Source organism: Narcine bancroftii, chromosome 4, assembly GCF_036971445.1.
Source record: "Narcine bancroftii isolate sNarBan1 chromosome 4, sNarBan1.hap1, whole genome shotgun sequence".
In the NCBI taxonomy this organism is placed as follows: domain Eukaryota; kingdom Metazoa; phylum Chordata; class Chondrichthyes; order Torpediniformes; family Narcinidae; genus Narcine; species Narcine bancroftii.
The window spans coordinates 88,733,973-88,747,813 of NC_091472.1; the positions used below are offsets into that span (position 1 = coordinate 88,733,973).

The window sequence follows — 13,841 nt, forward strand, 5'->3', positions numbered from 1 at the left end:
ACAAAGACAAGCGTATACAGAGCCGTTGTCATACCCACACTCCTGTTCGGCTCCGAATCATGGGTCCTCTACCGGCACCACCTACGGCTCCTAGAACGCTTCCACCAGCGTTGTCTCCGCTCCATCCTCAACATCCATTGGAGCGCTTTCATCCCTAACGTCGAAGTACTCGAGATGGCAGAGGTCGACAGCATCGAGTCCACGCTGCTGAAGATCCAGCTGCGCTGGATGGGTCGCGAATGGAGAACCATCGCCTTCCCAAGATCGTGTTATATGGCGAGCTCTCCACTGGCCACCGTGACAGAGGTGCACCAAAGAAAAGGTACAAGGACTGCCTAAAGAAATCTCTTGGTGCTTGCCACATTGACCACCGCCAGTGGGCTGATAACGCCTCAAACCGTGCATCTTGGTGCCTCACAGTTTGGCGGGCAGCAACCTCCTTTGAAGAAGACCGCAGAGCCCACCTCACTGACAAAAGGCAAAGGAGGAAAAACCCAACACCCAACCCCAACCAACCAATTTTCCCCTGCAGCCGCTGCAACCGTGTCTGCCTGTCCCGCATCGGACTTGTCAGCCACAAACGAGCCTGCAGCTGACGTGGACTTTTTACCCCCTCCATAAATCTTCGTCCGCGAAGCCAAGCCAAAGAGAAAAGAGATAAGATAGTAGCCAAGGTTCTGGCTAATAGGTTTGGCAAAATGTTTACCCGATTTGGTTCATGTGAATCAGGCAGGTTTTATTAAGAACCTTTTTTCAGCAGACAATATAGTAAAATTGATTTCTTTGATTGATATTTCATGGCAGCAATCTGACCTACCAATGGTAATTTCTTTGGATGCTGAAAAGGCCTTTGATAGAGTTGAGTGGAGTTTTGAAAAAGTTTAATTTTGGGCCTCTTTTTATTGGTTGGGTTAAGGCTTTATATAAAATCCCACTGTGAGAGTGGTGACAAATGGTCAGATTTCTTTACCTTTTACATTGACTAGATCAGCTAGATAGGGTTGTCCTTTGACACCAGTTCTGTTTGCATTGGTTATTGAACCTTTGACGCAGATGATTAGGCAAGATAAAAGCAATAAAAGGAAGTAGGGTGAATTCTAATGAATATAAGATAAATTTGTTTGCAGATGATGCGTTGATATATTTAACTCATCCTTCACAGTCTTTGGAGACTTTACATGAACATTTGCAACAGTATGGAGTGTTATCTTGTTATAAAGTAAATTGGGAGAAGATTGAAATTATGCCTTTGGCAGAGATGGACTATTGATTATGTAGGCAGATTCTGAAGTTTAGATGGTCTGATTGTATTAAATATTTGGGTATTATTGATAATAATTATGATTATTTATTTGCATTGAATTATTTACCATTATTGACTAGAATTAAGGATGATTTGAATAGGTGGAAGGATCTACCAATATTGTTGGTGGGACAGGTGAATTGTATTAAGATTAATATCTTTCCTTGAATTCAATATTTGTTTCAATCTATTCCATGTAAGATACCCTATACATTTTTTTAAGGATATTAATTCTTTGGTAAGAAAGTTTCTGTGGAAAGATAAAATGGTGAAAGTTTCATTACAAAAATTAGCATGGAGATATGCATTGGAAGGTTTACAACTACCTGATTTTCAACATTATTATGAATCAGCTCAGTTTAAAATTTATAAATAGGATGTTTCAAGTGGTTTGGGCTGTTATTGAATTATCTGAGATTAGTGAAAAGAGGATGGATGAATTTATTTATCGCTGGAATTCTCAGTTATAATTTTCCAGTATTGAAACATTTGCTTGAGATATGGATAAATAAGAATGACTTTTTAGGTATGAAAGGTAAAATCTCAGCTAAGATGCCTTTATTTCTAAATAAGCATTTACTGTTTATGATTGATAATCAACTTTTGAAGTTATGGGAACAAAAAGGAGTGAAATTGGTTGAAGATTGTTATGAGGCAGAACATTTTATTTCTTTTCAAAGAATGAGAGAGAAATATGATGTACCTTTACTTATTATCAGGTGAAAGCTTTATTGTTAGATAATTTTGGATCTAAATTTGAGTTTAATTATTGATGGTGGTAGGAAAGGCTTTATATCGAATATGTATAATTTATTGCAGGTTAAAATGCCCAAGTCAGATGTAGATAAGACTAGAGTGAAATGGGAAAAGGATTTGGGAATATCCATCTCCCCAGATGACTGGATGTCGATATGTGAAGATAGTATGACTAAAATCGTGAATGTGCGATACAGATTGGTTCATTATAATTTTATTCATCAATTATATTTAACCTGAAATTGAAGAAATTTAAATATGTTACTTCAGATTTATGTTTTAGATGTCATAAAGAAGTAGGAACCTTCTTACAATCGGTTTGGCTATGTGAGATGGTTAAACCTTTTTGGAATAAAATTAAAGAATTTTTTGAAGTTATGTTTAAATTTAAAATTCCATTTGACCCTATGATATTTTATTGGGTAATATTAAATCATTATATAATTTTAACTTTAAACAAAAAACTTCAAATTGCTTTTCTGAAGTTGAGCTTAGCTGTAGTTAGGAAATGTCTTGCAGTTACATTGAAGAATAAGATTAAATTGAACATTCAACGATGGCATCTGGAGATGAGGTCATGTATCCCATTAGAGAAGATAGCATATAATTTACAAAATAATTATCCTTTTTTGTTCAAGTTTGGAGCCTGTACATGGATTGGATGCATTCTAATTGTTAAAATATTTTCCCATACATGGGTGGTGTGGTCCCAAATTGTGACACATACCTGAATGTATTGCTTTAATTTCTCTCCTCCATCTTTCTTATTTTTTTGGGGTGGTTTGGTGGGGGGTCGGGTAGGGTGGGAGGGATAGGGATGGGGGACTGTGGGTTATATGGGATAAAATACGTATTGCATTGTATTTTGTATGTATCATTTACTATTGATTACAAATAAAGTTTTCAAAAAAAAGCAACTTTTGCAGGGATCTGAAACTAAACTGTTTACTTCTTGCCTAGTCAATGGCATGTGACTGAAATGCAAGCAGCACCAGGATGATGATGGTTATATAATTCCTTTTAGTTCCTAGGAATTTTGAACTTTCAGGCTGTCATTTAAACCCTTGCCTGAGATTCATATTTTCTCATAGGTGCAATTATTTAGTTTGCATATGCACTAAAACAAAAATGTACCAACCTTTTTGTACATTTACAGGTAGAAGAAGCTGATGATTGGCTGCGCTATGGTAACCCTTGGGAAAAGGCTCGTCCAGAATACATGCTCCCTGTTCACTTCTATGGGCAGGTGGAACATGGCCCACATGGTGCTAGGTGGATCGATACTCAGGTGTGTGCTGCATAACATTCCAGGAGTGGAACCAGACAGTAGCCTTAGATAGCTGGAGAACTGCCTATGATGTCCTGGAAGATGCAAGAAAGGGAATTATCTATTTCACCTCCCAAGCCTTTCCAGCATTAATTGCAGGGGAAGTTTAAAATTTCCTCCACTCCTGAAGTGAAGTCAATGCTGGTAAAAGTACTTGTGAGATCATAGAAAAAGAGAAACCATTCAACTCAATATGCCCGTGTGGGCTGGTTAAATGCAATTCACTCATTCCATTCCTGTTGTTCCCCCATAGTTCCATAAATTTTTGCATTTCAGATATTTCTAATTCCTTTTTGCTTAATTCCTTGGAATCTGCTTCCAGATATGTTCAAAATGATTGCTTGTTTAAACCTGTCCATTGTTTAGAATGGTTTCTCATGAAAATAGGAAGGCAGACATTAGAGTATATAAAGGTGGCAAGATGGGATATACTAGTTAATCAGTGTTTAGAAGCATGAATGAGTCCGTATTATCACCAGAGAAGATGAGTAAAACAATGATGTACAAAGGCCGCTTCCTGATAGGTTTGGAAAGGAACATTGTCCAGTGTCTGAAGAGAGGTGAAATTCAACAGAGGGCAAGTCCTGATGCAGTTTTTCGAGAGCTCGGCTGATGAACTACCTTCAGTTCTGAAAATAGTATCTCAGGAAGGATACATTGGCTTTGGATTTACCAAAATGGAGGCCACTGGGTTTAATGTCAAGAATCAGTTACAGACATAACTAGTATTTTGTTAAAGGTCAAAATATGATTGAGGTGTTCAAATGAATGTGATAGGGTGGCTACAATAGGGGCATTTAAGACTCTTGGTAAGCACAAAGCTGTGAGAAAAATACAGGATTATGGTGTCGGGCAGAGTAAAATTAAATTGTTATAGAATAGAGTGGCTTGGTTAACATAGCAGTTAATGCAGTGGTTCCCAATCTTTTACTTTCCACTCACATAACACTTTAAGTATTCACTCTGCCATAAGTGCTCTGTGATTAGTAAGTGATTGCTTAAGGTGGTATGTGAGTAGGGAGGGAAGGTTGAGAATCACTGCTCTAGACCCAATTATTACTGAAATATTTTGCTTGAGAAAAATTGTCATTGGCCCATTTCCTTTGGAGTTATGAAACTGTGCACATAACAAATCAATTTGGAATGATTAAAACAGTGGTTTTCAAACTTTTTTTTCCACCCACATACCACCTTAACCAATCCCTTATTAATCACAGAACACTTATGGCATAGGGAATACTTAAAGTGGTATGTGATTGGAAAGTAAAAGGTTGGGAACCACTGAGCAAATGCAACACTTTTACAGGACTCGTGACCCAGGTTCAAATCTGGCGCTCTCTGTAAAGAGTTTGTACATTCTCCCCATAACTGTGTGGATTTCCACTGGGTGCACCCATTTACATCCACTCTCCAAAAATGTACAGATTTTGTAGATTAATTGCTATATTTAGGTGGCATGAGCTCGTGCTCCTGAAGGGACTGTAATGTGCAGAAAGTTCTGTGCTCTGTTGTATTCAGAAGCAGAATTAAGAAATATTTTACGCAGTATGTGTGGAATTATGAGGCTCTGTCCTCCAAAAGGCTAGTGTTTCTTGGAATTGGTTGAAATTGATAGATTTTTAATAGGTAAAGGAATAAAGAAATGTGGAGTAAAGGCAGGTGAATAGTCAAGGTGCAGATCAACTATAATCCGATTTAAATGCTGGGACAAACTCCAGGACTCTATGGCTATTCCTGTCCTAAGTACACAAGTAACATTGGAACATTTTTAATTTTTTTAGACTTTGGTAGAAGTCCCTTCTGGCCCATGAAACCCACACTGACCAATTACATCTAATTAATCTAATGGCCCCTTGCATTTTGGAGGGTGGGTGGAAACCACCCAGAGAAAATGGATCACAGGGAGAACGTACGAACTCATTACAGACAGTAGCAGATTTGAACCCAGATTGTTGGTGCTGTAAGAGTGTTACAAGGTGCTTACCTTATCAATGACTGACAGCAGTGAATCAAAAGGAGGAGCAGTATTTAAATCATTAGCAAAAGAATACTGGTGATGTAGCAAATAACTGCATTGTATTAATGAACACAGGTTGTCCTGGCAATGCCCTATGACACTCCAGTGCCGGGATTCAAGAACAACACTGTCAACACCATGAGGCTGTGGTCTGCTAAGGCTCCTAATGACTTCAACTTGAAAGACTGTAAGTTGCTAGAAAACTTCTCTGCAGTTGTAAAAACTTCATTTGTGGTATTGCTGTATGCATGTTGTACAAGTACTGTACTATTTGTAGTCTATGAAGAATGTCAGTATTATTTATTTGTTGGACCTGTTTGCAGGTGTCTCTGGGTCTAAGGTAATTTTTAGTAAGTAGTGAAAAAGGCTTAGGAAGAGAGTCAAGTTTGTTTGGAGTTGTAAGAGGTTTTGAAGTTTGTTGGGGAGTTTGGTTTGACAATGTGGGAGTTTTTATAGAGATGGTATTCAAAGCTTTAAGGATCTGTGTATTGATGGATATTTTGCATCATTTGAACAGCTTACTAATAAATTTAACTGGCCAAAATCTCAAACCTTTAGATATTTGTAAGTATGGCATTTTCTTCAATCAGAAGTTTCTTTTTTCCCTAAGAGTCTGAATCAAATTTTGTAGATTAGTTTTTTTTTAGCTCAATACCTTCTTGTAAAGGTTTAATATATATTATTTACAAGAAATTGTTATTTTAGTTAAAATCAAAACTGCTTGGGAACAGGATTTAAATTTGACTGTCGGATGTGGATTGGGACACAATTCTTAAGTTGGTTAATAGCTTTTCATTATGTGCCGACATAGTCTATTACAATTCAAAGTGGTACATAGAGCGCATTGTCTAAGGCTAAATTGTCTCGCTTTTATTCCAATATGACTCCCTGATGTGACAGGTGTAAGAGCTGAGAAGTGTCATTAATTAACATGTTCTGGACTTGTTCTAGTCTATAAAAATACTGGAGAGAGGTTTTCCATGCTTTATCAAACATTTTCAGACTAGATTTAACATTGAACCCTTTGGTGGCCTCTTCGGCACAATGGGAGGGAATGATTCTTCTTTGTCTCTGGTTAAGAGTCGCTCCATTTCTTTAGCCTCTCTTTTGGAGAGGTGTGGAATTTTACTTAAATGGAAGGATGCTGCCCCACCTACTCATGATCAGTGGTTGCATGACATCATATCTTGTTTGAATAAGAAAAGATTTGTTATTCAATTAATAATTCAGATATAAGATTCCAGATGTTACGGGGTCATTTATAACTCACTATCTTACTTTATAATTTTACTAAATCTAATTAAATTGTTTGACTTGCATCTTTTCCACATTCCTTATTTTAAAAAAATGTTTTACCTTCATTTTTCTTTTAATACCAGTCATATATATATAGCATCTGGCAATGGGGTTAGGTAAGGGGTTTGAGTTTTTCTCCTCTACTATTTTCTTCTTTCCTCCTTTTCTTTTTGTATTTATTATAGTTTTTTTTTCTAAAAATGGTGTATACTATTTAGAAAATGAATTATGGATAAGATTTACAATTTATGTACGTAAGTGATATACAGAATATCTTACTTAGTTTATGTAATTGTCTGTCCTACTTTATTGAATTGTACCCTTTATGTTTGTATAAGTTCTTTATTAAAATCAATAAAAATAGTTTTAAAAGGAAAAAGAAAGACAATGTGAGAGGGAAGCACTTTGCCAGATGTTTGGCTTACAGTGGCTGAAAAGTCAGGTTCTGATGAAGGAAGAAATGTAATGAATTCTGAGCAAGGACAGCAGAGATAGTAGGAAGCTCTGTGGAACCTGGTGTTCCTAGGCAACTTGGTCTTGAAAGCTAAGCAGGCTCAGAACTGGTTGGTACTTGAAAGGGGAGACTGCATGGGAGCACCAGGTGCTGTGGGATTTTTGTGAGGGGCGCTGGACAAGTTGCTTTATGGTAGACAAAAGTTAAAGAATTTCATGCATGTTACATTCTAAAATGTAGTATTACATGACAATAATGGAACTTTTACCTTGGAGTTGAAAGTAAGTCATAGACTAACATCTGACGGGTCCAATAACATAGGATGACCCTTCTTCAACAGTATTAAGTGGAGCAATGTACAATGAAGGTTCTAGCTAATAAATGAGGCATTAACCAAATTCCCATTTGTCTTCTTGTCTGGCTGTAAAAGATCCTAAGGAGTATGTGATGGAGAGCTAGGGATTTCATTGCCGTGTTATTCATTTCCCAGGGATGCTGTCGGACTAAATGCCTCCAGTAACTCTTGGTTTGATCAAGACTTCATTACCATGTTCTGGCCAGTATTGACTGCTTGCATAATTTCAAATGGCTTACCTGGTCTTATTAAAAGCCCTTGATGTATGAAATTGGCTTTACTTATGTTATTGCAATAACTACAATTGAAAATGTTTGTCCTTGGACAATTGGCAATGGTCAAAGGCAGTGTATGAATGTGAATCTTTGAAGTAGGGATGGTTTTGGAATCTTAGGATTGAGAACAGAAGAGATCTGTGGAGAGCAGAGGAATGTTAAAGTTGTGGGGACTGGTGAGGAAATTATTGTAGTTCACGTACGAGGCAGTGAAGACATGGGTGAAGAGTTCAGCAGCCAGAAGGCAAGGTTGGGCCTGGGCAGACAATTTTCCAAGGGATGAAAGGGAACATTGTTGACAAACTGCATGTGGATTGAATCCTGCACTCAGAGTTAAATAGAATGAGAATTCACATCACTATTCTGCTGAGTTAGCAAACCAAGTACTAGAAAAATGCTGTTTGGGAGAAAATAGCAGAGAATATCAAGGTGCTCCAGTTGTGACCAATAGCCACTTTGATCTGACCCACGATGGTTGTGCCCCACGAAATAGCAAATCATTTCAGGCCATCTCTTGTTTACCTAAAGGGCCTGTCAAACCAACCTTGTGGAAGTGTTTTGTTATTTTTCCATCAAAGGGGTGTGGGGAATGTAAAATAGTAATAAACTTTAAGTTCCATTGCTGATGTTCTTTGTTAAAGCAGTAAAACTTCATTGTTGGGAGACCAGTGAGAAAGAAAGTGTACTGCATGAAAAGTCACATCTAAAATACTATCAGCTAGCAAAGAAACGATGAAAAGGAACCAGAGAAGTTTACCTAAAATGAGAAAAGTTACTGTTCATGCCATTGAGCTTAAGATTGTCCAAGAGAAATACAATGTGTTGTACATATAGTTTATATTTAGCCTCACCCTGCCCATTTCCAAAGGTCATTACCATTTCAAAGAGACAATTCCAGACCAAGTTGGAATCTCAGACAACAGTGGGAGGGTTTGCACATCCTACATGGCAAACCAAGGCAGCATTATTAACTGCAAAGCATCCCTTACAGATGAGCTAAATGCCTTCTGTGCTCATTTCCGTAGGGAAAACTAACGCTTGCAAGCTCCCAGCGACTGTGTGCTTCCAGTTTCTGTGCAGGTGTAAGGTGAACTCTCAAAAAGTATCTGGTCCAGACAATGTAACTAGCCATGTTCTTAAAACCTGTGCAAATCAACTGGCTTTAAACCAGAAAGTCTGCAGATGCTGTGATTGTAGTGCAATACACAATTGCTAGAAAAGCTTAGTAGGTCACAGAGCATCTATTGGAAGCAAAGAGTAACCGAAGTTTCAGACTTGAGCCCTTTGTCAAGGTATGAACAAAAAGCAAACAGGCGCCTGAATAAATTTCCTCCAGATGCTGTGAGACCTTGTACTGCAACTCAACTGGCAGAGTTTTTCAACCTCGCACAACAAGGTTCAGCGATACCAACCTTCTTCCAAAGGACATCCACTATGAAGAACAAGGTGACCTACTTTAGCAACTATTGGCTGGTGACATTTATGTCCATCTTGATAAAATGCTTTAAGAGGTTTGTTATGGAGTTGATCAACTGCTGTTTAGGTCCTAGACTAGTAGTTCTCAATCTTTTTGTTTCCACTCACAAACCTCTTTAAGTGTTCCCTATGCCATAGGTGCTCTGTGATTAGTAAGGGGTTGCTTAAGGTGGTATGTGGGTGGAAAGAAAAAGTTTGAAAGCCACTGTTTTAATCGTACCTAAATGACTCGTTATGTGCAGTTTCATAACTCCAAAGGAAATGGGCCAGTGACAATTTTTCTCAAGCAAAATAGTTCAGAAACAATTGGGTCTAGAGCAGTGATTCTCAACCTTCCCTTCCCACTCACATACCACCTTAAGCAATCCCTTATTAATCATAGAGCATCAATGGCATAGAGAATACTATGTGAGTGAAAAGAAAAAGGTTGAGCACCTCTGTCCTAGACCCACTTTAATATGTCTATCATTAGGGCCTGCTGGCCCTCTGCATTAGATCACCTGGATCAGAGGAATACCTACATCAAGGTGTTGTTCCTTGACTGCACCTTGACATACTTCAACATCTTGCCAGCAAATCCTATAACTAAACTAAGGGATCTGGGACTCTGTCTACTCCTCTAAAACTGGATCCTTGACTTCTTCATTGGCAGACCCCAATCATTGTGGATCAGCAATATACTTCCTCCTTGCTGACCATCAACACGGGTCCCCAAGACTGCATGCTTAGTCCCCTGAATGACTGTGAGGCCAAGTTAGGCTCCAATCTATAAATTCACTGACAACACACACACCACCATTGGTCAAAGTACTGGAAATGAATACAGGAAGGGGATTGAAAATCAACAGGGGATTGAAAAACAACAATCTTGCTCTCAAAGTCAGCAAGAACAAAAAGTTAATTGTTGATTTTAGGAAGGGGGGGAGCACACACCTGTCCACATTGATGAGAACTGTGAGCATTTAATGTTTCAGGTTTTTTTTAAATTTGGAGATACAGCACAGTAACAGGCCTTTCGGATCCATGAGTCCCTGCTGCCCAAATACATCCATGTGACCAATTAACCTACCAACACTGCTTTATTGGAATTATGGGAGGAAACCGGGGCACACAGAGGAAACCCATGTGATCACGGGAAAACTTGAATTACTTCTTACAAACTGGTGCTATTATATTTTTCTATTTATCTTTTGTATTTATTATCTCTTTCAATTTATTCTAATATATACCATTTTAGTTTTTTTATGAATTACCACTTCATCTAGAGCAAGTAAGAATTTCAGTGCCTATGTACATTGTAATGTGTATGACAATAAACTCATTGTCATTATTCTGATTGGATGAAGCCAAGGACAGATCTGTTTGTGTGGGAGTGGTGAAGAGGATTGAAGTGGTTGGATACTGGGATTTCAAGCTTAAACCCATAAAGCGCAGGTATTCGGCAAAGCGGTCACCCAATGAGCATTTGGTTGCATCGACATAGAATCGCCACACTGAGTTTACTGAATGCAGAGGATTAGGTTAGACAATGTGTAAACCAATCTCTGCCTCACCTGGAATGTCTGTGTGGCCGTGGATGGAGGTGACGGGGAAGTGTAGGGGAGGGATGGTTAGCACAGCAGTTAGCACAACTCTGTTGCAATGCCAGCGACCAGGGTTCGAATCTGATATTTTCTACGAGGTGTTTGTATATTCTCCCCATGTCTGCATAGGTTTCCTTTGGGTGCTCCAGTTTTTCCCCACCCTTTAAAAAGCATACGGGGTTAGGAGGTTAATTGGGTAATACAGGCCTGTAGACTGAAGTTGTCTGATACTGTGCTGAATGTCTAAATTTAAAAATTTAAGCTTTCTGTAGTCACAGCAGGAAGTACCTAAAGGGGTCTAAGTTGGGTGGGGAGGGATTTCTGATGTCTGTGCAACAGGTTTTTTTCCCCCCAAGTCATCAGACTCCTGAATTCCTAGAACATAAGTACTGTTGACTTTTACTGTATAGGTCTTAATATTTTTAATATTTTAAGGTGTCTAATTTCTATTCATGTAAATATGCTCTGTGGTCCTAGAGAAACACCATCTCATCTTTACCTTGCTATCATGACATGAATGATAAATAAAGGTGACTTGACTGTCACTTTGTGCATTCTAGCAACAGGGGTTCAGAAGGATTCCTGTGATACATTTGAAGTCTGTTATACCAGCACTGCAGACGTCCTCAAACTTCCCAGAAACTGTTGCAAGTACTTCAGTAATTGGGTGTAGAATAGAAATTGCATTTTTAAAAAGATATTCTTTTGAATATTTTCACTTCCCATTCTTGAGAATGATGGAGGATGGTAGGAGGCTATCTTTGAAGGAAGATCCAGTCAGAAAAAGAAGAACCTATGCATCTCTCATTTGGCAAAATAGATATTTTGGGTGACATGTTGTTTTAGAATAGGGGTGTGGTTGGTAATGGCATGAAATATACTTGAGTCTTTCAAATCAGAATCAGGAACTCTGCCTGCTGCCGTCAAGCAACAAACTGTAGGTGGGGGAATGATCAGGATGAACTATTTTTTTTAAAAATAATTTTTTTTCACACTGTGAACCATATCAATCAAAATACATACAAACATTTCCCTCTTAAATATACACTGCGGCATTTTCTCCCCTTTTTTCCCTCTACCTTCCCTCCCCCCCTTCCTACCCCCACTCCAAACCCATTAAACGATCAACATACAATACAATAAAACCATTAAACAATGTCATCACACAATGAAAATAAACAAGAAAATTGTGTCATCTACTTTTACACACTGGATCAAGTCATTTTGTCTTCTTTTCACTTTATAATTTGAGGGGGTGGAGGTCCGAGGCAAGCCCTCTCTGTTATGTTCCATGTACAGTTCCCAAATTTGTTCAAATAATGTGACTTTATTTTTTAAATTATGTGTTATTTTTTTCCAATGGAATACATTTGTACCATTGCTGTACTCTCAGGCTCTCTTCTGATTTCTAAGTTGACATTATACATTTTTTTGCTACAGCTAAGGCTATCATAATAAATCTTTTTTGCGCTTCAGGATGAACTATTTGAGGTACTTAGACTCCACACTCTAGCCCAATCCCAAATCCCTCACTGCTATTTGCTAGATTCCCTCCCAGTTCAGCACAACTTTCTCTTTACTCAAGATCAGATGATGCAACTATTTAACAGGCCTTGCTCTCCTTGCACATTGCCTAAACCTCTTTCAAATCTGAGGCAATGTTTTCCCCACCATCCCTGTTAAATAGTTGCATCATCTGATCTTGTGTAAAGAGAAAGTTGTGCTGAACTGGGAGGGAATCTAGCAAATAGCAGTGAGGGATTTGGGGTTGGGCTATAGTGTGGAGTTTTGCATCACATGGTATGCAATTGAGTCTCTCTCTCTCTCTCTCTCTCTCTCTCTCTCTCTCTCTCTCATCAAACAGTGAGCAAGGTTCAGTCATTTTTAAACTAAATTTAGTAACCAAGATTTTGACATCTGAAGCTCTGGAAACACTCAACAACTTTTTTTATTATCACATGAACCAAGATGCAATGATAGAGGTTGTGTTGCAAGCAGACAAGTTAGACATGTCATACAGCATCTGAGCAAAGAGAAACTGAGTTAAAATTTTGCATTTGATTTCTTTTCAAAACATTTAATACGTGGATATATTCCCAGCTTTTTGAAGAAAGGGCTCGAGATCTGGGTAATAAAGAGCAATAGAGCAAAGGTGGATATTGTCATGATAATGAATACGTCTTATGAGAGAGAGATAAGAACACAAGCAGGAGAACAAAGGAAACCGGAGAATAAAAAGACACTAAGAAGTTTACCTGATAAACTTGTGTTTAATGTTTTATTAACTTCACATTTTGGGCCACGACGAGGATGAAAGAAGCTTGAAGAAAATTAAAGACTAAACAAGATTACAGAGGTTTACAGACAACTTCAAGGTGATAAGAATTTTCTCTGTGACTCAGTACTTTTGGGGCTGGAATATTTCCTCATGGCTGGTGCAGACGGTAACTTTCTAACACAGTGGAATTGCTCATTTTGACCCGACTGGTGATGCAAGCACTGTAAGTGTGAAGTGGAAGGCATGGCTGGAAGAATTTGAATCCTATGCCGACAATCGTGGCCTATTTCTAGATACCGGTACAGTTGAACAAAAAGCACAGAGGAGGGCGTTACTTCTTTTCACTGCAGGACCCTCAGTTCGGGAAACATTTAAAACACTTTTGAATACTGGAAGAAAGGATGAGTACCAGAAAGCGGTAGATGCATTAAATGCACACTATGTAGTGACACCGAATGCTACATTTCAACGCCATTTGTTTCGGAGAACGAGACAAGAAGATGGCCAGACAATTGCTCAGTACGTGACGAGACTACGCCAGCTAGCTGTTGGATGCAATTACATGCCAGCTGATTTGGACAACCAATTATTGGATCAAGTTGTACAGCACTGCAGATCAGATAAACTCAGAAGGCGTCTACTGGAAAGAGGGAGTGAGTTGGAACTCACCGATGCTTTAACCATTGCTGCTGCATTAGAGGCTGTTGAAGGCCAATTTCAT

At 38.5% G+C, this 13,841-nt stretch overlaps 1 protein-coding gene across 2 annotated transcripts in view; it reads left to right on the forward strand.

Annotated features, from left to right (window-relative positions):
- The window catches only part of LOC138760793 (glycogen phosphorylase, brain form), a 124,102-nt gene that overhangs the window by 34,463 nt on the left and 75,798 nt on the right, over nucleotides 1–13,841 (forward strand). For both annotated transcript variants that reach the window (XM_069931892.1, XM_069931893.1), the window contains exons 5-6: nucleotides 3,216–3,347; nucleotides 5,479–5,590. In XM_069931892.1, coding sequence (XP_069787993.1) covers nucleotides 3,216–3,347; nucleotides 5,479–5,590 — 244 coding nt within the window. The remainder of the gene's footprint in view (nucleotides 1–3,215; nucleotides 3,348–5,478; nucleotides 5,591–13,841) is intronic.